This window comes from Melospiza georgiana, chromosome 5 (genome assembly GCF_028018845.1).
Source record: "Melospiza georgiana isolate bMelGeo1 chromosome 5, bMelGeo1.pri, whole genome shotgun sequence".
Taxonomy (NCBI): Eukaryota; Metazoa; Chordata; class Aves; order Passeriformes; family Passerellidae; genus Melospiza; species Melospiza georgiana.
Window position 1 is genome coordinate 20,825,695 of NC_080434.1, and position 26,253 is coordinate 20,851,947.

A 26,253-nucleotide genomic window follows, 5' to 3' on the forward strand; every position below is an offset into this window, starting at 1 on the left:
TTGTTGACTTTAAGGAGTCATCAGGATGGTGGCCGCGCTCGAGGCTTTTGCCATTTGTGTTTCTTTGGCTTTCCCTCATCTGAAGAGGAAGAAAGCACGGATTGACCTCACTCCTCACTGCTCATATCCAAGATCAAATACCAGCCTCTCCCATGAGAAGAGGAAACAGCAACATGGGCTTTCTTACCTGGCTTTCCTCTTGGAAATAGGACTTTGCACGCCTAGCAGAATCCTTGGCTAAAGATGATACTGGCTCGTTGCTGTCTGGCCTTTCTCCTTGGCCAGCGATGTGATCTCATTCAAATCACATCACCTCTCTGAGGTGCTGTCAGCCATAAAAAAAAAAAAAAAAAAAAAAAAAAAAAAAAAAAAAAAAAAAAATTTAAAATGGGGAAAATGAAACCTGCCAACTAAACTTGGCTCTGGGAGCTGCCAGTGATAACAGGTAGGCACTGGCAGCAGCAGCAGCAGCGCGTGTGGCGCGTGGTGTGCGCGGCGACGTGTGCCTAAGAGGTCCATGGAACCAACGTCTGCTTTCTCCCACAGGGATTTGAGGCGTCTGGGAGTGACACTTGTTGGTCACCAGAAGAAGATAATGAACAGCCTTCAGGAGATGAAGGTCCAGTTGGTGAATGGGATGGTGCCGTTGTAACACGGTTTTTAAAGTTGCTTCCTCAAGTGGGTCGGTCCTGCACTTTGTACTCTAGCCCTGAGATTTATTTTGACTAAAAAAACCAAGAAAAGATAAAAAGGGAAATTCAGTGGTTTCTATTACTGAAGGACATTGGCCTCTGCTGCAGCATTTCTAAAGCAGTGTTTGACTAAAGTTTTGCTTTTCTTCCTATTTGTGTCCTCATTTTCATGAAGTCAATGTAAGATGCATGGAACGTGGAAATGAATCTGCTGTACATGAGGTTAACCAGTCTCTTGAGCTTCAGCGGTGATGACAAGCCTTCCACCACGTGTTGTCTGTACATGGGAGGTACATATATATATATATAGCACCTTTATATACTGAATTACAGCAGCACATGGTAATGCTTCCAAGGACTGACTTGAATGGCAGATTTTTGTGGCCATTCATGGACTCCCAATAGCTGCAGTTTGCTGAAGTATAACTTCGAGTCTTACTTGTCTACAGAAGTGTATTGAAGAGCAATATGATTAGATTATTTCTCGATAGATATTTTGTTTTGTAAATTTAAAGAAAAGAAAAATAATGCTGTCACACAGCATTAAGTTATAGAGAAGACTAGCATATAAACATGTCGCTTGCTCCGTGGCAAATACAATACAGGGTGTATATTTTGTTTTCCTCCTTCTGTGTTACCAAGTTCTTTTTATTTGCTCTTTGGGGAGGATGATACATGTTGAAAATGTATATACTGTACAGTTTGCTACTCATCAGGTACAAGACTGGGACTCTTTCCTTGGTTTGTTCCTTTTTTCCTCCCTCTTTTACTCAGTCTCCCTTTTGTGTTACCCCCATGCTTTGTATTTTTGCTGCAGTTTGGTTTGATCAACACATAAAGCCTTCAGGAGTTTTCATTATGTATATGAGGTAGAAGGAAGTTGCTTAAATAAAAGATGTTGCCCCCGCCCCCTTCCTTTACACCATGGGTTGAGGACATCCAGAAGAAGAGAAGTAAAACATCTGGTTCTTGATGGCCTCCAGCAACAACGTGGCATCGATTTTTCTGTGTCCTGGCCAAAGGTGACATGGGATTGCCTCTGCACAGGTGCTTCAGCCCAGTAGCTATCACCCACTGCAGCCATCGCCTCTGTTCCCGGAGCCCAGGAGAGAAAGCATGAGGTGGTTTTAGCTGGAAGGAGGGAATTTTGTTGTTCCTTTTCTGATGATGTTGGTCAAGGCCTGGGGCACAGTTTGGAAATGAGCCTGTGGCATCCAGTGTGGAGATTTTGTAGTATTTCCCCCACAGTGGTGGGAGTGGGATTATTTTTGGAACTGTACTGTCCCAAGCTGTCTCTCAGCATTCTAGGCTTGCTGTGGATCTGGCCACTCTGTGACAGAGCACAGAGGGGAGGGGAGAGCAGAGCAGCCCGATATGGTCACAGCGATGGCATGCTGAGGGCAAGGAGATGCCACTCACCTGGGGCTGGCACAGCTCAGATCAGGACTTGGCTGTAGCTGGGGCTCAAAGCTGTTAAAGCCCATGGCTGGCACTTTCAGAGGGACCTGAGCGCAACCCAATCCCCTGGGAATCACACCAAGAAGTATTTTGGGGTTGTCCTCCTATTTTTATTGTAGATAGGATTAAACTGCACAGTTAATTTGGTATTCATAGGTTGGGCTTTTATTTTGTGAAGACTTTGATAAGGATTTTAAAACAGCTCGGTGGATTGCAAGGGTTTGTTGTTTCTGTAAATGTATTGCTTCCTTAGAGTCTGGATAGCATCTTGTGGCATCCTTCCTTAGCAATAACATCAATATATAGAGTTGCTGTAGCTCCCTTCCTCCCCAGTGCTGCAGAGCCAAGCCCAAAGAGCTCAAAGAGCCAAAAGGAGGCCTGTGTCCTTCATGTCTCACAGAAACAGGTGTTGCAAGGCACCTGAAGCTGTTTCAAAGTATTTCTTTCATTTCCTCCAGCCTTTGGATGAGATTTGATACACAGAATGTTTTTTTTTAAAGAAGGGAAGCGCCTAGGAGAAGAGGTTGAGTGTTTTTTTCCTTAGCAGCAGGGCTTCTTCAGGCAATATTTTCCTGTCCTGAAATGGCCCCCTCCGCCTCTGCAACTGCTGAGTTCCTCAGGAATCAGGAGAAATAGGAGGGAAAAGAGCCACAGCGAGGCCTAACAAATCTTGATAGTGTCATTTCTCATCCCGTTGTTTCATTTTGGCAGCCACCAGACCACAAAAGAGGAAGAGGGTATCAAGACATAACAATTTCGGTGCGGAAAAGAGATTTGTTATATAATAAATAAGATTATTAGAGCTGTCAGCAGAAGAGTCTTGAGATTATTTGTGCCTCCCTGTCTGCAACACTTGGGAAAATACATGTAGGAAGACAGAAACAGCTCATTTCACCAGGAGGAATTGTTCGTTTGCCTGCATCCATTGGTGGCACTGAAATGCTGTGTGCAAACATGTGGCATTTTCTGCCCATCTTCTCCACTCAATCCTGTCCTGTTGGCTCTGTGGGAGGAGTTGAACTTGGTCCTTTTTTTTTCATGGACTCTTAAAAGCAAAATCCTCTTTTCATCACTTGTATTTCTGGAGTACCTACCAGATTCTGGAGTAACGTTCAAAATGACAAACCAATGGAAAACAAAACTGTTCTTAAGCCAGACTGCATTTGTAAATTGGGAACCTGCTTCTTGCTTCCTCCAATAAATAAATAAATAACTTTTTCTATTTATTTCAAGAGCTGTTCTTGCTACAGATCTCTGTATAATGGACCTTGTCTCGGGGCTAAAAATAAAAGGTTGTTTTAATGTGTAGGGTCCAAGGGTTACAGCTTCTATGTCCATGAGCAAATCACAGAGACAATGGAGGTTTTCAGTTCCCATCCAAAAGCTGCAAGAACTTTGTCATGATTTTATGTATTGGGGTGCAGCAGAACGAGATGACAGCAACATTTGGCTGGTTATGTTCTTGGAAAGGCTGTAGGTGGATTTCCTGCCCATGGTAAGTCCAAGCACTTTGCTTTCCCAGCTCACTACTGCTGCAGCTGAGCCAACGGATTCAATTTTTTCCAGCATATTTCGCTGGAAATAATTGAGAGGGAGGTATTTCAAAGGATCCAAAAGGTGAACAGGCTTTTATTGATACAGTTTTTCATTTTGGGAGAAGAAATGGCTTGTGTAGACTGACGCCTTTTCATTGTGTAGCAACCACTTGGAAAAACTACTTCAACATTAAAAAGGAAGACTGATATAAAAGGGAGAAAAATCAGTTTAAAATTTTATTTATTCCTCCTATATGTTAATAGTGAGAAGAATAAAAAATAAAGGTCAAATTTTTTGTCTATTCAGTGTTGAATATAATGTAGAAAGTCCCAGTGGGCAAGAAATTGTGACTCCTTGGACTGCTGTGGACTTGAAATTAGATGTTAAGGCAGGTGTAAAATACATCAGTAGCAGTCTTAAGATTAACACTTAGTTGCCAATCCTTTAATGTAATTCCTTAGTGCAGGTAGAGCAGGAGCTGGTGCATCCAGCGCTGCCAGAGCTACAGTCTCTGTCTCAGCTCCTTGCATCAGTGTTTTAACTCATAGGAGGCTGTAGCATTGCTGTGTTTATTCCTCCCCTTTCCTCCTCTTTGGATGCCCTCTGTGAATTTTGTTTGTGTACATGGGGTTTTATTGTAGTGTAAGATGCAAAATTTTCTATTTTTTCATAAAAATAAAAACCTTTGGCTAACAGCAACATCCAGTTGTGGATAACAAGTACACTTGACCCCTTGACTTCCCACAAAGCATCAGGATTTCCCCCCATGGAAAGGAAATAAATTCTCTGTATTTTTCTCTCCTAAACACAGACTTGGTGCTGCTCTTGTGGTCCCTGAGGGAAAGAGAGGCCTTTGGGATGAGTGAGACATGTAGACCCACGGAATGCATCTGCCCTTGTTACAGGCTGTTCCTACTTTTCTCTGTTTTGGGGGGAAAACACACTTTTTTATGCTAGTTTTTAGGGCAAAGGGCCTGCCAAAGCCCCAGATCAGTCCCTCACCATATATCCCTCAGAAAAAACTGGTTTTTGTGATTTTTTTTTTTTTGTCCCAAGATGTGATTTTTCTCTGAGTTTTTCCGGGAGGGGTCCCAGCAAACCCATGACCAGCTGGAGCACCCACCACCACATCCCCTGCTCCATGGATTTGGGGCCATCCACATGCTGCAGAGGGGCACAGGCCAGCCCTAAAGAGAGGTGAGAAAAGCCACAGGTGGGAAAGGCCAAGGGGGAAAGACTAACCTGGGAAAGGTCTTAATGGAGGTGGTGATGGGCAGCCACCATCTTCTTGTCCACTGCTAGAGGACAAAGGGAAGAGGGGCAGATCCTGACATGACAGGAAGATGTGGCAGATGATGGGTAGTGGCCAGGAAAGGCATGACAGGCTGGGACAGCAGGGGAATGCTGCCTTATATATTAAAGGGAGCACAAGGTCAGTTGGGTTAGCAAATTGAGGTTGTCAGCAGCTTGGATAGAATCCCTCTGGATTGACGTGCCAGTCCCCACTCCGTGTTCTCTTGTTCAGCTTGAGGTTGTCTGCTGCTGGACCACAATGGAGGCAGAAGCTGTAAGGAATCAGAGGACAGAGGGAAGAACTGTTAATTTGCCCATGCAGACAGCATCCTTGGTAGCTTCATGGAGGCAGAGAGCCTGCTAAGGGGAAAATACAAACATGGGGAAACTTTCATTAAAAATCAGAGTTGGCTGCAAACTCCTTCCACAATGTTCCATCTTAAGTGAGAACTGAGGAATTAGGCAATTTCCATGAGTATCTGTGCTCAGATTGGCTTGGGACCAGCTCTTCAACAAATTTCAGATCAGCATTTGCCTATGGTTTTCCTCTGCTGGGCTCAGACCGAGAAAAAGCACTTGCACTTCATGGCCACCAGCTAGTAAATTTACCTGCACAGAAAGGTAAGGTGCTTCACCTTCAGAGTGAGTCCTTAGGCACATGCCAGGCTTGTTTTTGGGTGGTTCTTGTGCACAGCCTCTCTTCTGGTCCCTGAATCAATGCACAGCTGCATCTCGAGTCGCAAGCACCAGCTCTTGTGAATGCTTAACAAGCTGTGCTCAGGGTAATATTCTCTGCATCATTCTTGTTTGCAGTAAAGCTGAAACCAACTGCAAGGCAAGATGATGGCTGTGCTGGAGACATTGCAGGGCAGCTAAACAGCAACTTGGACCTATTTTCCTATCCAGTAATATAAAAATGGGGCTGAGGGGGCTCTGAACCTCTCCCCTCCTGTGCCAGCCTGGAAGGGTTCAAGGCTGCAATGCCAGAATCCCCAGAGGATGCTGTGGCCCCAGGGCAGGAGCAGCGGGGAGGCTGCTCCCCATCACCCCATGAAGCCGAGCTGCCATGCAGAAAGCAATGCAAGATTTATGAAGCTGTGAGGAGAAAGAGCGAGGGACTCTTCATGTATTTTTCATGGGCTGAGCTGCATAAACAGCATGCAGTGCATAAACTGTGACTGGATACTTCCACAAAAAAAGAAAAAAAAAGAAAAAAAAAAAGGTGGGAACCAGCAAGCAGAAGAGATGAAAGAATGAGATAGCTTTATTCAAGTCAACAGGGCCTTCTCAAAGTCACCCTCAGGTGCATTAAGAAGCAGCCAAAACAGCACAACCTCATCCCAGAACAATTCATCTTTGCTGGTATGTGGAGGGACATGGACCTTGAGGACTGGAGAAGGGCACACATCATTCTGCTTGGTAAAATGTGTAGGTGGCAGGAGAGAAACCACCTTATCCACGATGCCTCAGATGTGGTGGGGGACTTATGGAGATGCTAGGACAAACTGTTGTACCAGCAGAGGGGTCAGTGTAGAAAGCGAATGGCACTGGGGCACAGAGAGACAGCCCAGAGTGAGGTAACACTGGAAAAAGAGGATGCCCCTGGAAGACTCAGTGCAGGGATGAGTGCTGAAAACGTGATGTTCCCTGTTGCAGTTCCCTCAGCAGGTGCATGTGTGCTTCCAAGTGTGCAGTTTTAATAATGCATCTGCTGACAGAGCTTAAATTTCTTGTACATGAAGACAGGTATCAAAACAATCTCAGGCTGAGATTGGGTAGGAAAAGGGAGCCAGAGCAGCATGGTGGCCAGCAGAAAGCTTTGCCATTTTGCAGCCATGATAGCAGACCAGGGTGTGTTTGCAGTTACTGCATGCCATAGGATTTCCAGGGGACAAAAGCCTTGGAGAAACAGGTGTGAAGCGTGCAATGCCCACTGAACCCACCCACTGTCTCTATAATATGACTGCCTGTGGGATCATCTGGTGTAATTCCTTTGGGAGCTGCTGGATGTTGGTGGCTGCAGGCCCCAACAATAAATGACCTTTGACAGCCCATTAACATATGGCTCATTATTTTCTTCCCATAAAGTCCTGTGAGCCAGCCATGGAGGTGACTTCTTACTCCTTCATTTCCTCACCTCTAGCTGGGGTCAGCTCAGTTACTCATAGCATCAGCTGTAGTAATATCCAGCAAATTGAGTGTAAGAAAAGGAGATGCTTTCTTACACTGGTGTGCTGCTTTCATAACCCATTAACAGCTCTAACCAGGTTTTTTTGACCCCAGAACTCTTCAAGCTCCCCCTTAAATGGCCAGCAGATGCATTTGTGCTGGTGAAGATGACTTATTTCTCTCAAAGCTTATTTTTTAACTACAAAACCAAAGGAAAAATCTTTCAAGCTGAAAAAAGAAAAAAGCAGAAAAACTGTGAGATAGGCTGCCTGCCGTTTTCTTGGTTTGCTCCCACTAAAGACCATATTTATTACAAGAAAATAGAAACCCTATGGATTTCTCTTCTGAGGTCTGTGTTTCAAGCTTGACATTTAAACATGAAACCACAGGCTCTAAAATTTAATCATTTGCTCCTCAAGAAATATGATGTGTGGAGCTGCTGAGAAAAAGGGCATGCAAGGTAAAAATATTTCATTGGGAGAAAAGGAAGAAGGCAGGGAAATTACATGTTCATTTAAAAGGAAAAAAAAAAGAAAGAAAAACAAGATAGGGAGCAGCCTCTCCCATCCAGTGGGCAAAATGCATCCTGTGGTCCCTTTCCATGAGATGTGTTGGAACATGGAATATATATAGAGATGCATGGATACCTGTGCACACATATGCAGAAGCACTGGGTAATCACCTCTTAATTAAGACAAGAATTAGGGCATGGCTAATAAATGGTAAATGGCAGCAAATAACCAAGGAGTGAGACTGGATTGGACAGAAAAGAGTGTTTTCAGCCAGGCAGGGGGGGATAGATGAAGATGATCAAGGTGTGGCACTGGAAAGGATTTGGCCTTCATTAGTGTTCCTGTCCCAGGAGGGATTAATGGCCCAGCTGGGAGAGGAGGGAGGCAGTGCTAGGATGGCTGCAGAAGGGATGGGTGTCCTCACTAGTGCTAAAGTCCCCCAAGTTCCATCCCACTGGGCAGTCACCAGCCATCAAAGCAGGGAAGGGCAGATGGAATGGGCTGGATAAAGTGGCTGGGAACATGCATTTGGCAAGAAATGAGCAGAAATTAGATGGAGGGGAGCCACAGGCATGGCTTTCATCCTGGCTTGGCCATTGCTTTTGGGCTTGAAAGGCACTCACAGGCCTAAAGGTCAATCCATGGTGCCCAGGTGGGGAAAAAAAAAAGTTTACTTGGCTTGGAAACAGTGGCCCTTTTGGGGGGTTTTAGTATTTTGGAGTGGAAAGCCAGGGTTTCACAGCCAGAGTTTGTGAGCAGCTGAGTACACACTGAGCCCTACATGAGGACTGCCTTGTTCAGCAGCTGCTAAAACCTGGGCTTGGGTGACTTTAGTTTTGAACATGCCCATGTGAGTCCTTCCCTTGGCCCAGCAAGGGGAAAGGGAAGCATCAGTGGTCTCTTCATCCCTTTGAAACTCAGGGTTTGGAGAACAGGGCTGTACAGCCAAAATCTTTTTGTAGCCACAACTACACATATCCCAGAGAAAACAATCAAATAAAATTAACAAATAAAATAATTGTAAATATTCTGTGTAGAAAAAGGTTGTTGGCTCTGGCAGAGGCAAAGTTGGGCTGTCCCTTGGGAGGGGAGTGCTAGAGGTGCAGTGTCCCAAATCAACACGAATAGTTGCTTCAGGGCACAGAAATCAGTCCTGCAAAAAACCATCCCTCTCCCATCCCTGCCAGCTGTGCTTCATTGCCTCCCATTTTCTGCAGCAGCCAAAGAGACCCTGAATCCTTGGCCCCTGCATTTGCATCCCCTGCACCAGGGTCAAAGCCCTGGTGTACTGTCCATCCCTCCCTAGGACCCCGAATTTGTGTGATTGCTTCATCGGGAAAGGCAATTAGCATTCAAGTGCTGCTGTTAGCATAATCAGAAAGACAAAAGGCTGACAGCAATAGCTGCAAAGCCAGAGCCCTGGTCAGAAATTTAATGGAGAAATAAATTATGGCAAGAGAGCGCATTCAGATCCAGGCTGGGGCTGCAGAGGGTAGGAGGGCAGAAAAGAGCCCTGCCTCCCGCTAGTTTATCATCCACGCTCCAGGGATCCCCATGGCTGTAACCGATAAGCAGCTGATAAACAGCTCTGCTTCCTCGGGAGCAGAAACATTCCTGTAAGGAGTGGCTGAGACCCCCAGGTACCAGCCAGGGACGCTGTGAGCCCCTTGGCACCGCACCGCAGCTCTTTAAGGCCAGACCTTCCCTTGAAAAGCTCAGCTTATTTCAAAGTGCCGCTGTTTAGGTCTTTGCGATAGAGGAGATTTAGGCGCCCCAGGGTTTCACAAGCTGGTCTGGGGACAGTCACATCCCAGTAACGCTGAAAAGGGGAGGGAAAAACCAAAACAGATAAAACCTGATCACTGGAAGCAGTCTTGGGTGCAAAAATAAGGCTTGAAAAAGCCAGATAAGTATCCCGGTGATCCCTGTAAATTTGGAAAGCCTGAGTAAGCTTGGGAAGGGAAGAACACAGTTGTGGCTTTCTGTGCAGCCACGTTGGGCTCTCCATGGGCTAAAATAAAAAGACAAAAGCAAACAGACAAAAAAAAAAAAAAAAAAAAAAAAAAAAAAAAAAAAAAAAAAGGCAAAAAAAGGGAAAAGGCAGCAAGGTGAAACGCCTCCATCAGTGATGGCATTGTATGGGCATCTGGTCCCCAAAGATGGCACTGTTATCTCAGTGTAAGCTCTTTTTTCAATATTATTCACCTATTCAATGGGAGGAGAGATCTTACTGTCTAAAGGAGAGATGAAAACAAAGGTCACTGTGCTCACTGCAGAAACATCCCACTGATGAAGCAGTGACTTTGTAGGAGCTGAGAAATCAGGAGTTGAATGAAAGAATTAATTTTTTTGTTTCCTCAGCCCTGTGATTTGATTTGATTGGAATTACCTTCATTAGAATCTGACCCTCAGCAAAGCCCTTTTACATTCATCAGAAGGGCACAGGGCAGTGCAAATTTCCCATGTTTGAGAGGAGACAGCATGAAGGGAGGTTATAAAAAATATATGAGGATATTTATAAAAAATATATAAAATATATGTGTAATAAAAGCTGAAAAATGTAAAAGCCTTTATCAAAGCAAATTTAATGTTCTAGAAATATGATCCTGTCCTTCCCCCAGACAAGAGAAAGCTACAGAAACTCCAGATGGGCCACACTGAGGACTTGTATTTTTGTGTGTGTTTGTCTGAGGGATGCAGAAAGGGAACCAAACTTGTGCTAATAAGCAGCTACTCAATATGCCTTGATGAGGGAATATATTCAGAGTCTATAGAGAGTAAAGTGTGCTGCAGCGAGAATGGGAGATGATTCCCCTCGTATGAATTTGCCTAAGTACAGAATAAACATCTATTTTTTTCTGCTTTCCCCCTTTTTCTAAAGCCCAGCTGTCTGTTAATGCATATAATGATGGTCCCTCCAGGGACCAAGCCTGAATTCCCATTCATATGCAAAAATCATAAGTGAGAAACTTTAGGTTTGGCCCAAACAACAGTGTGTGCACTTCTCCCAGTGAAGGAAATTCCAGCTTGCCATATTTTTCCGGCTCAGTGCATGCCAGATGTCTAAAAAAAGGGGGGGGGGGGGGGGGGGGGATGGTTATTGCCAGAGCTGGCAGCAAGGAAAGGATGCTTTTGGCACATCCCTAACACACCACCTCCACACGGGAGGGAGCATGGAGCAAGGGAAAGCCAGGGGGAAACTGCCTTGCTCATGTGGCCGCCCTTGTGCTGGACACCAGGCCCCTCCTGAGGGGGCTGTGCTGGCCCTGTGAAAGGCAGTGGCTGTGTCACAACAGGATGCATTTAGGGAGAGAGGGGCAGGAAACAAAGGTCTGAATATGACAGAAAAGGGGCTGAGGCAATGGGGGAAAACAGATATTTGTGCAAAACCAGCTCCTCTTCTTCAAGTGGGCTGCTCAGTGCTTGCACGCCAGTCAGCGCTGCCTCCCTGAAGCCCTGCCTTAAGCTGCCCTCCAAGAGCCTGCCAAATGTTCATGTTATGGAAAGCAGAGGCTTAGAAAGCTGCTTTCAGGCTTCACCAAATCATTTTGCTCTTTAAGGAGGCCTCTGGCACGGCAAGAGAGACCACCCTGAGCAGAAAGAGCAAAGCAATGCTTTGCAGTGAAGTTTTGCTGCAGGCAAAGCATTAGAGCAAGTGCTGAGGCTCATCCCTGGGTGATGGGGATGGGGAATGATCTCATTTTGGGGAGAAATAGCTGGATTGTTACTGGAAAACCAAAACCTCAGAATATTCCTCCTTGGAAATATTCTTCCTTGGGAGGAATATTCCTTGAGAGGCTCAGGCATCACTGTGGGATTGTTCTGGAGGGATATATGGGTCATGTGTGACAGGCAAGTCATTTTTCATGCTGGATGCCTGCCCTGGGATCATGTGCTTTGGACAGAGGAAGTGATTTACGAAGAAGATAGTCAAATTCATGGTTTTTTTCTCTTTACCCTGTAAAAAGAAAGGGTCAGGAGAATATTCCTTTCCCACTGTCCCAGGATGAGCTGGGGCTTCGCGGTGCTGAGGCAGCGGTGGTCTGTACAGGGCCTGGGGGTTTGGGGCTGGCAGGGGGGCTCTGCTGGGCCTCACAGCTGGGGCAGGTGCATTTCCAGCCATAAGGAGCAGCAACAGTCCTGGTGGAAACATTCAGCTGTGGTAAGTGTAGACAGAAATCTATTATCCTTGTGAATGCAATGTCAATATTTACAGAGGGAGGTCAAAGAAGAGAGCTCTGCTCAGGAAATGTCAGCTCTGGAGAAGGAGGAGGCATTAGCAGCATTTGCATTTGTGCCAGAGCAATCCCTGCAAAACTGAGGAATGTTCAGGAGGAATATTTTTGCCTCCTATCTGCCATTAGAAGGCTCCTTTAGAGAGAGGCAAAGACAAGAGAAACATAAAAATGGCACAGAGCAAAGAACACAGGGTCCAAAAAATCATTCAGGCTGATCCCGGTTGGTACCTGCAGATAAGAAGCCACCAGGTAAGAAAGGATGATGGATTTAGATAAAGGATCTGAGAATATTTTGCTGAAAGCTTCTTGCTTAGGGTGGAAAATGCTCAAAATGGGTTTAATCCCCCTTGTTCCGTATTATTAGCACAGGGGTGCTACTGGTATTGCTGGTAACACAGGAGCTCCTGGGCCCTCTTAAATGAAGACCAAAGAGGTGTTGTGTGAGCATGAAAGGGGCAGGCAGAAGAAGCACAGGTGAGAACACAGCCTCAAAAACAGCTTTTTGCCAGCATACGCAGTTGCTGCCCACAGATGATCCCCAGGGGAATGACAGGACCCCCAGGTGATGCTTCCAGGTATGAGAGGACAGGGGAGCATTACCACCCCCCAGAGCAGATATCCAGCCTTGTGGCTGCTGGGGGGATTGGCTGTTTCCCCATAAAAGCATTTTTTTCACTAGAGAAGGAGGTTTGAGACGTGCCAGAAAAGTTGAAAACTCCCATGCATTTTTCAAGGGGAAAAACACCTCTTGGCTTAGATTTTGCCTGTAACTCTATACATGCTCAATGAAAACTTCAGGGGCTGGTGGCCTGTGAGGATGTGCGATGTGCCAGGTTCTGGTTTTCACTGGGATTAACGTGTACATGGCCAAACAGATGGGAAACCACGCGGTGAGACAGAGCCAGCCATGTAAATAAACATCAGAAACCTCTCACTCCTCGCTTAGGCGCTGCTTGCTTTGCCACACGGGATGGGCCCAGGGGCAGGAGATCTGGAGAGCTGAGCAGGCTGAGAGTGGGAATTTCCCTGCCACAGCACTGAGTTCAGAAAACGCGGCAGCCCTGTGGGGTGCAGAGCATCCCAATCCTCTGTCCCATGTGCCCGGGATGGCAAAGGACAGCTCTGTGGCATGGAGAAAGCCATTTTAGGCTTTCAAGCTCCCTTCAGATTAAATGTTATTGCATTTGGGCAAGATGTTTTGGAGCTGTTTCTCTGCTGGCCATCTCACTCCAAACAGTTTAACTAAAAAACCAAAAGTCCTGGCAGGTTTATGCTGTTTGGCATTTAAAGCCAGATGATGTGGATTTATTCTCCATAGGATCTTGTGATTTGACCCATCTGCAGTGTCAGACAGCTGTTATTGAATTGATATTAATGCTGATGAGGAAAAACAACACTGTGTTATTTTTGTGTTTTCCTTCCACCTGAGCACGGAGAGGGATATCACCTTGGAGTGATATCCACAGGAGTTCCCTGCAGCCAACAAAATATCCAGAGCCATCTCTGTGGAAATGAAGCCGCCCTAGCCTCGCTCCTCGGCAGCCCGGGCTGTGTCCCAGCTTGCCTCAGCGCCCTGGCAAAGCAAAGCTTCTTTCGGGATGGAAATTCCCTCTGCCCGCTGTAGACTCCCTGCCCGCCCCGCTCCGCTGGCCCGGGGCCGGCCCCAGAAAACAGGGACAAACCGGGACAAACCGGGACAAAACGGGCCAAAACGGGGCTGTCTCCTCCCTTCTCCCCGCCCCGTTCCCGCCGGGATTCCCAGGACTGCGGGCCATCCTTCGGTCGGTGCTGCCCCTCCGTGGCGTCCTGGGCGGATTTTCAGTGGCGCCCTGGCTCCCGCCCGTTCTCCTGGAGAAATGGGATTTTCTGGGGTCTCATCCCTGTTTCCTCCGTCCCCCCGGATGTGGATGTAGGGCATGAGGGAGGAGCTGCCAGAGGCACTGCAGAGGGGTGAGGAAGGCTGTCCGTGCTCGGGAAGCAGCGGGCTTTGGAGGGGCTGCGGCCCCCTTGGGCTGTGCTGCGCCTCAGGGAGCCCTGGCAAGTAAATACAGAGAATAAAGCAGCCAATTCTTATTAGTCCATTCATCACTAGAGGTCCTTGTCCGTGGCTGCTGATAGCCGAGGTCTCCCACCCTTTTCTTCCCGTTGAAAAGTCCAGATCTCTGGGGCTTTGGAGACCTTGGCCCGAGTGTGATGGGTCCACCCATGTCCAGCTCTCCTGGTTGCTGTTTCTGCCATCCTGGTTGGATGTTATGGACAGCAAGGTCCAAAGGCAGCATCTGTGCTAACTGGGCTCCCTGCTGAAGCCCAAAGTTCAGAAACTCTGGCTTGTGCTGACACACTTGTGTGTTCCAGGAGCCAAGCTGTCTGGGCTCTGCCACAAACCTGCTGCCCAAAGCTAGTACAGACATTAAGACCCATTTCAAAGACATTAACCCCATACCTTCACCCAGCAAATTGTTTGTAAAGACATGAGCTTTCCTCCCACTCTCACTGCTAGAGTGTGGGAAACTGAAATGTCCTTGACTTAGGTTAAGCACTACTGAGCAACAACTAAAATATTAGTGTGTTATCTACACTATTCTCATATTGAATCCAAAACACAGCACTTCACCAGCTACTAAGAAGCTGAAACCAGGACAGATATGTCTCAGAAGACAGAGTGAAAGCTGCAGATACAAAAACTTCCTTTAATTAATAACTAGTTTCACTAAAAATTAGGATAAAAATAAGACACATTATATTGAAGAATTATTTCCCAGAAGCAGACAGAGGAACTCACTAGACCTGATGGCTCTCTGCTCTGCTTGGGAACCAAGATGAACATTCCTGTGGCCACCAAGTTGGACCTGGATTTAGGATCTCCCTTCATCTGGCTCTATCTCTGCACTGTGACAGGCCTTCAGAGGCAGGAGGGCTTTTGTTTTTATAAACCTGCACTGGCCTTGGGAAGGCCAAACAGAGTAAAATAGAATCACAGAGACACAGAATTATAGTATTATAGAAAGTTGGAAAGGACCTTGAAGATCTCCAGCCTCCCTACCAGGGGCAGGGACACCTTCCACTTGTTCCCATCCAGCCTGGCCTTGAACACTTCCAGGGATGGAACATTCAGCCTTATGTTGGCACATGACACTTAGAAAAACAAAGAGCATTTCTCTGGTTTTTTTTTTTTCTCTTGGCAAATAAAGCACATTTCCCAAGTTTCTCCATAGATCATGACCATCTCTCACACAGCAATGCAGGTTAAAAAGGTCAGCCACCTTTAAATAAGCCCTAATTGACACTTACTTCCCAAAATGAGGGTTATCAAAGTTTAAGATACAGTTCCCAAGGCAGCCAGTGACCTAATTCTAAACATCATTAAACTGTTTCACTCTTAAAAATAGCACTGGCATTTCAAAAATCCCCCTGTAAGGGTTGTTGCTACTCTTCTGGAGGTTGCTCCTCTTGAATTCCTTTGCAAGAGTTCATGTCCCACATCCCCTCCTCAGATGATGTTGATGTTCAGCATTTAGCTCCTTCCACTCCTTGCTGTGCGCAGTGGCAGGGAGCACAACTCCTCTTCTCTCCCTTTGCTGCAGGTCAGCTAAACCTTATCCAGCTCCCTCTTGCACTGCTCCACCTGCTCTCAGATGGTTGGCAATCTCTCCCTCGCAGTGTGGGTTGGAGAAGCTCCTGCTCTGCCCTGGCACGTGCAGGGAATGTTTGGGCTCAGGTAGGATTGATGGGCAATGACTCCCTTGAGCACAGGCTGCACAAAGGACACTGTTACTCACAAGCCCTTTCTCTGGCACTTGGCTCCTCTCTTCTCTCCCGCTCTCCATTGCCCTGGGATGGAGCAGGAGAGCTGCTTTGGGCTCGTGCCTGAGTCAGCCTCTGAGTTTGTGTCTGAGCAGCCCTGCCCAGTGTGCTGCCTGAGGGTAAAAGCTGCAGTGACCCTGCTGTCCCAACTCTGCATGAGTCTCCTCTGCAAGCTGACACAGCCAAAACTCACACCCTAGCACAGTCAATAAGTGACTTTCTTGCTGGTAGCAGACATCCCCCCAGTTCAGTCTCCCCAGGGACTGTCATCCCAGATGTTACTGCACAGCCATCCGTGACTGGTTCCAATTAGCAAAGATCAATAGTCTAAAACACCTTAGTGGTAAAGGAAAATAACAAATAAAATAATATTTTCAGGTAGGAGGAATCTGGTTAAAATATTTTCTACCGTCTCAAAATAAGTTTGTATAATATAGTTGACATCTCTTCTGTGGTACAACACTGGTTCTGCTCAAGCTGAAACCATGGGGATGGGAGGAGAAAGTGCTGTGTCTTTCTTAGCTGGTGTCTCACCTGCTCTGTCACTGGCCCTGGGAAACCTGCTTGAGCAGTGTCTGGAAAGAAAAAATCCTTCTACTGGTAAGGCTGCCTCTGCCCTCAGGATCTGTGGCAGCTTGAGAGGGACCAAGAGCTTGCAAATGGCTCAAAAAAAAACCTCATATTGCTGAGGAAAACCATTTTTCTTATTCAATTCATATGATTTGAGGTAGAAGGAAGGTGTTCTGAACATGGTTGGGTGCTGTTATGGCAGCTCCCAAATTTGCTCCTGACCAGGGCATCACCTCCCCTGGCCCAAGGCAGAAGCTGGAGCAAGGCAGGGCCAGCAACACATCACCTGAGACCCTGGAAAGGCAACAGCATTGCCTCTGCATTCCCTGGCAGGAAATACCTTCATGTGAAAAGATCTCCCACAGCCCAACCACGACATGAGTGGGGGAAAAAAAAAAGATATTAACAGGTGAGGTACTGAGTGGTGTTTTTCCTGTATAAATTGCTTTATTCTGAGTCATTCCAGTAAAACAAACAGAGAAGGAGAACAGCTTCTCAGTGTACAGACATGGCTGGAATGTGCTTTTTGGGTATATTTTAGAAATGAACTCTGGTAAAGAAAGATGGAATTGAGTGATGTGGGAATAATAGTGGGGGACTTGGGAAGAGGATCTTTATTATTTTGTTCTCACTTGGATAGCCTTGCTAATTAATAATAGAGTTGGAACTTGGCAGTCACTTTGTATGACTAAGAACAATGTTTTCTACAATATAGTCTGAAACATTAAAGCAAATCATTAGCAAACAGTTTATCCAAGACTCAGAAGAAAAAAAAGAAAGAAAGTAAATAAGAACATGAAATATGTCTTCTAACAAGTCCTGAAACAGATCTTTCAGGCTGCGGTGCAGATATTTCAGATGTGTCAAGTGTGGGCTGACATTTCTTTAAGTCAAAAGGAAAAAGAAATGGCTATCATGGGAATCGAGCTGCACCTTTTGCCTCTTCATCACCCTGATGTACAGCAGGAGGCTGAGCCTTATTTACGGGAAGCTTGAAGTGAAATTGCCAACTTGTGTGTACCTCATTGACACTCTGCCTCTCCTGCAGGAGGGAGAAGTTCCCCAGCACCCACTGCTGTGGGCCTCACTGAGCTGAAAGTTAACAGGGGCCTCAAGAAGACCTCCCCCTATAGCCTGCTATCAAGCTGATAAATAGTATTGATAGCAATCCTTGGGAAAAAAATCTTTATAGATAGTCCTGTGCCTGTTTTTACCAGACCTAGATTAATACACAGCTCCAGCCATCCATCACTGATGGTGAGCATCCTGACACAGAGAATCTCAGTTTTGCCGTGTTACATCAGACCTCATTCATGCAGCCAAGCAGAGGACACATTCACCAATCCTGGGCTATTAGGATCCAAATTAGTGCACAGACCTGCAACACCAGCTGAAACACAGGCTAGAAATAAAATCAGTCACAGCTGAATTTAGGCACAGTTGCTTTTCCTCACCTAGAAGGTGTTTGAGCAGGGAGGGAGGTGTACACTGCAGGGCTTGCCCCAGGACTCTATGAGAAGTGTAAGGGGGTTCAGAGTCCTGCTGTGCAGTCACAAATAGGGCAGTATCTGATGTACCTGCTGTTAGACTGAAGGTGAGGCTTCATAAAGAATCCATTTAAGAAACAAGGACGTGTTAGTGTGGGGCAAAATGCTCTCTTGGGCAGGTGTTTTGGCTAAAAAGAGGCCAACCGTGTGGATTTCTCTATTCCACCTTCCAAATCAGAAGTGCTCTTGTTTTTTCAGCTAGCTTTCCCAGCAATTACTTGAAGATTTACAATATATTTAATTCAGTCTTTCATTTTGACAGCAGAGAAGAAGCTGAATCCATGTTTTTCCCAGGGCCTTGTTGAAGTGATCTGCTTGTGCCAGCAGAGTTCTTCTCACCCACAGAACTTGGAGCTCAGAGCCATCCTAGGACACAAGGGCACTTGCCCACCAAAAAGAGACACACTGGCTCTCATCTTCTGCACCTTCTTAAAAAACTTTGAACACCTGTGTGAAAACCTTGAATTACTGTGAGCTCAAGTATGCTCCATCCTCATAAGTCCAAACTGGTGTACATTTTAAAGTCTGATTAATGTGCGCCTTCCTTAGGAAGAAAAGGGTGCAAACCAAAAAAATAACTACAATTCTTCAGTTCTTAAGGCAGCATACCAAATGTAACAAGGGCTGCACAACACCTGTACATACATGTAATTAATATTGCAAATTTGCAAGTTTAATTCTAGGAGCAGAAGGATTGCAATATTTTCTAGCTTTAATTTTCAGCTTGCCTCTGATCATTCCTAAACAGAAGTATTGTGGCTAATTCTGTAGATACTGCATTAAGTGACAAGATTAAAAGGAAAAAATGTATATAAGAAGGTAAGTTCTTAGTTGTACAGTATACCTTAATGAAATAATTATTATTCATAAATTTAATCAGCCTGTGAAGCAATTTGCCTGCAAGGCACCCAATTAAAATAATGGCAATGAAAAAAGACTCCCTGGTGCCTGTGCCCAGCACCTCTGACAATCTGGCCACCTCAGCTAAGGACAACAGCACCAGGCTGTGAAATGAGCCCCAAGTGGGCTTTCACTGCAATAATTTGGTTTAGTTGAAGCCAGCTGTGCTGTGGTTTTTTTAAGGCAAATTTTCTTCCCAGAGGAGCACAGGCTGCTGTCCTGTTGTTGGATGGACTCAATAACAGCTTTGGAAAGATGGAGACACAGCAGCATGAGGTCTGCTCGAAGGCAGCCAAGAGCCATCTGTTCTGTTGAGTTTGGACATCACTGCTCGCTCTCATTCCTCACTTGGTGCTGAGTGTGGGAAAGGTTTACACCTCAGCAGGACTTTAGTGGACCTCAGTCATCTGCAGGAAGCTTTTTTTGAAGAAGGACCCTACTCTCCTGCTCATGTGTATGTCTCCTCAGCCTGGGGTATCCCAAGGGTGGTGACTGGTTTACATTTGGGGGCCTTGCTGAAGACAACAGGGTGCCACAAGCACAGGTTTAGGAGAGGCAGCCTTGGCATGCACTGCTGCCATAGAAGGGGCGTCTAGAGAAAGCACTGTTTGGAGCTAAATTTATTTAGCTTGAGTAAGAACTAAGTGATCTATAAGTGATCTTTTCACATGTCTTATCTACTGACCTTCCAAAACATAAATGTTGCAGGAGAAGTTAATTCCCTGCCATAATCTTCTTGATTGCTTTTTTCCATTTTCAGACACAGAATATTTTTTTGCCTTGTGTAACCCTAATTACATCTTCTACAAGAAGATCTCAACAATGACAGATGAGTAACAATTTTTTTTTAATTTTTCCTTCAAATGTGAGGCAAGTGATCCTCTGCTGCTGAATCCTGCAAAGCAGGACTAAATAGCCAATCTGAGCTTTCTGGAGTGAAAGGAAGATTAGGCTGGCTAAAAAGGCAGCTTTCTCTTTGTCTTCAGGGAAAAGTTAACCAGTACATCCGTATTTCAAGGCACAAGCAGATGCAAGAGCTCCAGCTGAGTCACTGCTTCTCTAAAAAGGTTCAGAAACGAGGTATTGGATCTCCAGCTGCACAAAGCCACCTCTGGGGGTAAACCTGACCTGGTGAGACCTGGCCATGCTCTGGTGCTGCAGGATTTGCCTCAACACCAAGAACCCAATTCCTCAAAACTCTAGTCTATTTTACATCCCATTCTCACCTCAGGCTCTCAAGACCCTTGATGCAGATATCATCCACCATTAGATTTACAAATAAACCAGAAATGCCTATAAATTCTTACCCACCTTATCTTCCAAATAAGGCTAAGGTAGGGGTTTTTCTCCTTCTTCTTGAATGTTACCATAGAAGGATCACCCAGAGCCTTCAGTCCCTTCCAGATTAGGGAAGAACTTTTCTTGAAGTCTGGGGATGCTTTTCTTTTTCTTCTTTGTTTCAGGCATCTGTATAATACAGGGAGATTTTATGACTCACATGTGCACCAATTTTTAAAAATACCCTGAGACATTCAGGAGAGAAGCTCCTTTGAGAAAGCCTCACAGCAGCTGCTTTAGCTTTGTCAATGGCTTTTTGCAACCAAAGGCTCCCATCTGAAAAATGAAATGCCCACAAATCAGCAAGATAAATACTGCAGCCTTTCCAGTTCTCATTGGCAGGATGCTTACAGAGCCAGCCAACTGCTCTGAGAGCCTTCCCAGTATGAGTGCACTCATGGAACACTCTGCCAGAGCTCAACAGGCAAAAACCAACATTTAATCATGTGAGGAGAGTGGCTGGCTGGGCTGCTGTGAAGTGAAATTAAAAACTTACAGCTTGCACATCACACTATCAGAAAGCCAACACCCTCCAATACTGGTGCTGGTAGAAATCTGAAAAAATGGCTCTGCCCCACAGCACTTTGCTGGCTGGAGAGCAGCTGGGCACAGCTGGAAGTGCACATCATTCTTCCATGCTGCAGGCATCTTCTGAGCCAAGAGAGCTCAAATGCTGACTGTAGTGTGGGAGCATGGGAAAGGCAGTGAAGAAAACCAATCAATTACATGACTGCTCTGATATTACGTTTATGTTTTGATAGTACTTTCTATGGTTTGGAAAAGTCTGCTGCAGTAGCTGATAAATTTTTCCTTTCTGAAATTCAATACTCAGAATTCTCAATTTCCCCACTGTATTTAATAGGGAAGATACAATGCTATGCCAGATCTCTGAATCAGTATTTTCTTTTGTACCAGTGAATTGCCAAAGGCAGTAGAAACAACCAGAACCAGGAGGTTAGACTGCAGGCTAAAAGTATGTTCCTTTACAATGTTCATGTACCTCTGTCTTGGCTTTCATCTTGATGCATGAAGAAATTGAAAAGATCCATCATGCAGCTTTTCTCTGTCACTGTAGGGTTCATCTGCTGGCCCTGGCTTTGCAGTGGTCTGAAGTCAAGATCAAGTTCTGACCACCTGCAGGCAAAAACACAAAAAAATACGTGCTTGTTGGTGAGATATTCATCTGAGGTTTGAAACTCAGGATTAAATTCTTGTCTCCCTTATTGAATTCCAATGGATGACTGGGAAAACCAACTCAGCTCTGGGTCTTGGAGCTGGACTCCTTTTCCTTGTATAAACCCTCCCAATTTCAGGCCCTCTCAGTGTATCTCCCAAACAAACAATAATTAAAGATGATGCACACCCTGAATTCTCCCTGACTCTCCTTAAAGCATTGTCTATTACTTAACTCTGTGAAACACTGCAGCATCCAGGTCCTAAGGCAGCACAGTTGCTGCTCTCAAACATTGGTGGAGGCACTCTGACCTCTGAAAATGTGGCTGAAATAATGAGGTGTAAAGCACTGGGTATCAGATTTATACCAGAACACACACCCGAGTTATTGTCCAGAAAAAGCTGATGGGAATCTGATTATATTTCTCTATTAGGCCTCTAAAATTGTCCCTTTGCTTAGGCTATTTGTCTATTAAGCAACTTCCTCAAGCAGATGACTTCTTCCTGCCTTCTCCCATCCATCTCCACTGTATCCCAGCAACAAGACACATGGGCTCCTGGTGAGGGTCCAATATTGGTTGCCTTCTTTCCCCACACTACTTTTATGCATCACCTCCCTTCTCCACTTGTCATTCACTTCAGTACAATGCTTTAAGTCAAAGGCTGTCCAAGGCCAAATGGGGAGTGAAGGGACTTGATGTTCCTGACGTGAAGCCTCCTGTTTTGATGCTTTTTTTCTTCAATTTACCATTAATGTGTTGGAAATTGCTCTCTTGGACAATCCATTTGTTTTCTCTGCCAGCAGAATGGAGAAGCAGCCTTTCATATCATGTTCAGATAGGGCGAAAAAACAAGCAAAGCTTAAAGTCACTTCAATCTTTCTCCTTTCCAGATGTGTGCCAGGCTGGTGCTGAATAACTAATCTGATTTCCTATCCACAAGTCACACAAAGAAATTTCCAAAGCCATATCATATTTGTTACCTATAGCTATTCTCCTATGTCTCGTTATATTAGCAGGGCATTAGCAGATACATTTTAGATGGTGAAGCTGAAAAGAGAGTCCAGTCCTGAAGATGCACAACCCTTCTTTTAAATATTTAAGTAGCTCTTCATATATTTGCCTATTATGGTTTTGCCCCATTACATATCTACTGATTTAATGACAGTTCATTCATCCTGACACTGTAGTCACCCACATATTTCATAAGTACCTTCTAACTATGGAGACACAGAAGGGAAGCAGAAACCCTGTAGAATAACTACAGGATAAATCAGTCAAGGTGCCTTGTGCTGCTTTGCATATACCCTGAATGTCATGATTATTGAGGAAAATGACAAGGTCCCTGACAAGCTGAACTCTTATTTCTTCCTTTTACACAGGAAATCCCACTTTCTTTGCAGCACTGGTAAATCACTCCCCTTTTTCCTTCTCCACACCCCTAACATCCACATTGGCTCTCGAGACAGGGCAATTTTATGGGATTCCCTGACACTCTCCACTGGCAGTGCCCCACACAAGAAGCTACCAAAGTGACAGGAGCCTCTAGACCCCATAGTCATAAAAATAATGATCTCTGAGCAGCACTGCATGCCCTGCATCAGTCTTGCCCAGGAGATATATTACCAGCACCCTCAGTTCGCCAGCCCTGCCTGCTGCTGTTTTTTTTTAACAGGAGCAGCCAGGTGTTGGAAAGAAACAAAGCCAGGGGCCAAAGGTGAGAACAGCACAGCCAGGGAGCAGCCCCAGAGCACCCAAACGGGGCAGGCAGAGCAGGGAGCTGGCAGCAGGTTTGTCTAGCAGGCAAAGCCACAAATCAGTCCTGTGGACCTCTCAGGGGATCAAACAGAAGCGGCAGAAGATAAATCCAAAGACAGGACTAAAGAAAAGTACACCCAGAGCATGACCCAGGAATGGAATGCAAGCCCTGAGCTGAACTGGAGCTCCTGGAGCCATGGACAGAGGCACTGGGAAAGAGTCCCAGGAGAGACTGGTCAAGACAATAAAGATCTATCAGTGCCAGCAGGGCTGCCTGCTGCCCATCCACTCCTAATTTAAACAGGCAATAGGTACAGCTTGTACACTGGAGGAAAGGAGGGTTTTATGGAGACAGCAAAGCCTGGGGATGCAGGTGTTTTTCCAGTGAGAGCAGCACTGCAGCATCTCATGTTAAGACCCACCCCTGAAGGCAAGGTAAATGAAATTCTTGTTAATAGACCCCTTGGGGCAGATTAGAGTGAAATGTCATTGAATGACTGATGTTTATATATATATGTACATATATAGGGTTTATTTTAGAACAATTTGATTGCTCAAACCCAGAGCTGCTCTGCACAACAAAATCATCTGCAGGGATGGATGTCAGTGTGAGCAGAGAGGAGCAGCAAAGTGCTGTGGCAGCAAGTGCCAGCACAGTGCCTCTGCTCTCCAGGCATTATATATTTAAGGATGACCTACCAGGGTGCCCAGCTGGTGTGAAGTGGTTTTCTTTTTGTTAAAGAGTAACAGATATCTAAGTGGGTCTTTATAGGCTGCTTTTGAATGCACAGAGTACATACCTGAAACACTCTTGTTTGTATCTGGGAGCTTCTGAGAGATCCTATTGCCAAAGCAACTCCTCTTGTCCTTACAATGTGTATGTGACAGCTTTATTTCTGATACGTGCTCATGTATGTTCTGGTGCTCCTCTCAGCACTACACTGTAAGCTGGTTGTAATACTAACACTGCAGAAGCATGTGATTTGAGCTTACACAGTTCAAATGAGAGCTGGATCCATAATCAGAAATGGGGATTTCATTTGGCTTAGGGAGGCTTTCAGGTCCTAGCAAGGACTAGAAGTTGTTTAGTTCTTCTCAATAGTACCTCAATCATACACAGAGGAGGAAAGTTTATTCAATTTTGCCTTTGAGGAACTGTCAGATTAGATGTAACTAAAGTTTTTTAAAAATCATTTCAGTTCAAGCTTCATTAAACAAAAAATTCTTTGTTTCTAAGAAGATCAGGCACAGGTTTCCACATGTGGGAACTTCACCAAATACTAGGAAATGGTTACAGCAGACCTTTTTTACCTCTGGTAGTCAAATCCTGGTCTAGTGTGGGAAACCTGCAAGATTCCACCTCCAGGGAAAACAAAAAGTTTTGGGCTCAGGGACCTGTGGAGGCTGTTTCCCAGGCAGTAGATGTCTATACATAATATTTTGCCAACACGTGGGCTCAGAGCTGACAGCAGGGTATTGAGATAACAAGCCTCAATGAGAGGGAGAGCTGGGAAGCAGAAGCCCACTTGGGGCCATGTGAACATTGCTCACAGAGCTTCATATCAGGTTGGAGCAAGTGACAGAGTGACTTGCATCTGTTTGTAGTACATTTTGTAGACATATCCCCAGAGAGCTTGGAGAGGCAGCTTCAACCAATATCATAGGGACACATTTTCAAGAACATCTCTGCTGAAAGTAAGTTCCTGCAGCTCCAACTGTGACATACTTGGCTGGACTTGCAATGAAAGGTACTGTGAGAAAAACAAGAAAAAATCCTCCCTGTTTTGGATCATGTTTTTAGAAGTCCATTGCATTCAGGCATGGTGCCTAAAATGACACCTACTGTGTGCTGGGGACCTTTGCTGACCTGCCTGTTAGTAACAATAGTGGAAAGTTAATCTTCCTGAAACCTCACTCCAGATCAAACTGCATTTGGGAAAAACTGCATTTATGTGCACACTAATCAAAAATATCAACCTGCCCATAGTTTTATTCCAAAAGCAGGGATCACAATGAACTGCTCGATTACATCTCTACACAAATTAGAAATTCTTCCATAAAGTAGCCTGGACTATTATGCATGGGAAAACTACAACTAGGGAGTTGTTCTCTAGTTTGCCAATCTCCTTATTTTATTGTTTCAACAATTAGCCAAACCTGAGACACTTTGAAGTATAAGCTGTTTGACACTGCTTATACTTCATGCAGTATATACTTCACTAGCATGCTGTCAGTGTCATTCCCAAGATGTCATTCATCATTCCCAATGAAAAGTGGCAGTCCTGAGATTAAACTATTATTTCATTATAAAGATGAGGAGTCACGTTTATTTATAATTAATATGCAGGCTTTGACAGGCCAGACATTTGTAGCAAAATTTCAAATTATTAGCACAAAAAAAAGACTTATTAACTGCAAATTAATATTTATGAGCTGGGTGAGTAGTTAAATTTTACTTCTTTCAGTGGGAAATTGTTCTATAAAGGAATAGCTGTCCTCTTTCATGGCAGAAGTATTCAAACCAAAACTTGTGAATACACGCAGGGGTTTTTTTTTGCATCTGTTATGCTTGTTCAAATGCAGGGGGAGATCTCACACTGTCAGAAGAGTGCTTTGGAAGCTGCTTTCCACAGGTTTATTTCCCACTAAATTGGTTAAACTCAGCACTTAGAAATCTCAGTCCAGAAACTGAGAGTCTGAGCGAGTCTGGGAGGCTGATTGGGCTTCCCACAGCAGGCAGGAGCTGGTGAGAGCAGTCACAGAGGAGGAGCTAATCTGGGAGCTGGGCTCAGCTCCCAGTCTCTGACCTGCTGCCAGTGTGGCAGGGATGCTGTGTGCAGCCTTGCACTGCAGAAGTGATTCCTGTGGGAAGCAGGACGCTTCCCATGCTGTGGAGGTGCTGTGAGCAGCTCTGGAGAATGTTTCATGGCACACTCCTGTTCCCCCATGGGCACTGTGGCATGCAAAGGGACGCCAAGAACTGCTGCACAAAAGGAAAATCTAGTGACCATAGTCTGTGGTATTTTCTGGGATCCCCCATCATGGGGAAGAAAGATGAATCTGACTTCATGTTCTTAGAAGGCTAATTTATTATTATATTATGTTATGTTATGTTATGTTATATTATTATATTATATTATATTATATTATATTATATTATATTATATTATATTATATTATATTATATTATGCTATACTAAACTATACTAAAGAATAGAGAACGGATACAGGCAGAAGATAATAATGAAAAATTTGTGACTCTCTCC

The 26,253-nt window shown here is 45.1% G+C and overlaps 1 protein-coding gene across 5 annotated transcripts in view; it reads left to right on the plus strand.

Moving 5' to 3' along the window:
* Window positions 1–3,458, plus strand: part of EPHA5 (EPH receptor A5) — a 192,951-nt gene extending 189,493 nt beyond the window's left edge. For all 5 annotated transcript variants that reach the window (XM_058024732.1, XM_058024735.1, XM_058024734.1 and 2 more), the window contains one exon: window positions 547–3,458. In XM_058024732.1, coding sequence (XP_057880715.1) covers window positions 547–652 — 106 coding nt within the window. In that variant the 3' untranslated portion in view covers window positions 653–3,458. The remainder of the gene's footprint in view (window positions 1–546) is intronic.
* Window positions 3,459–26,253: the final 22,795 nt, after the last annotated feature.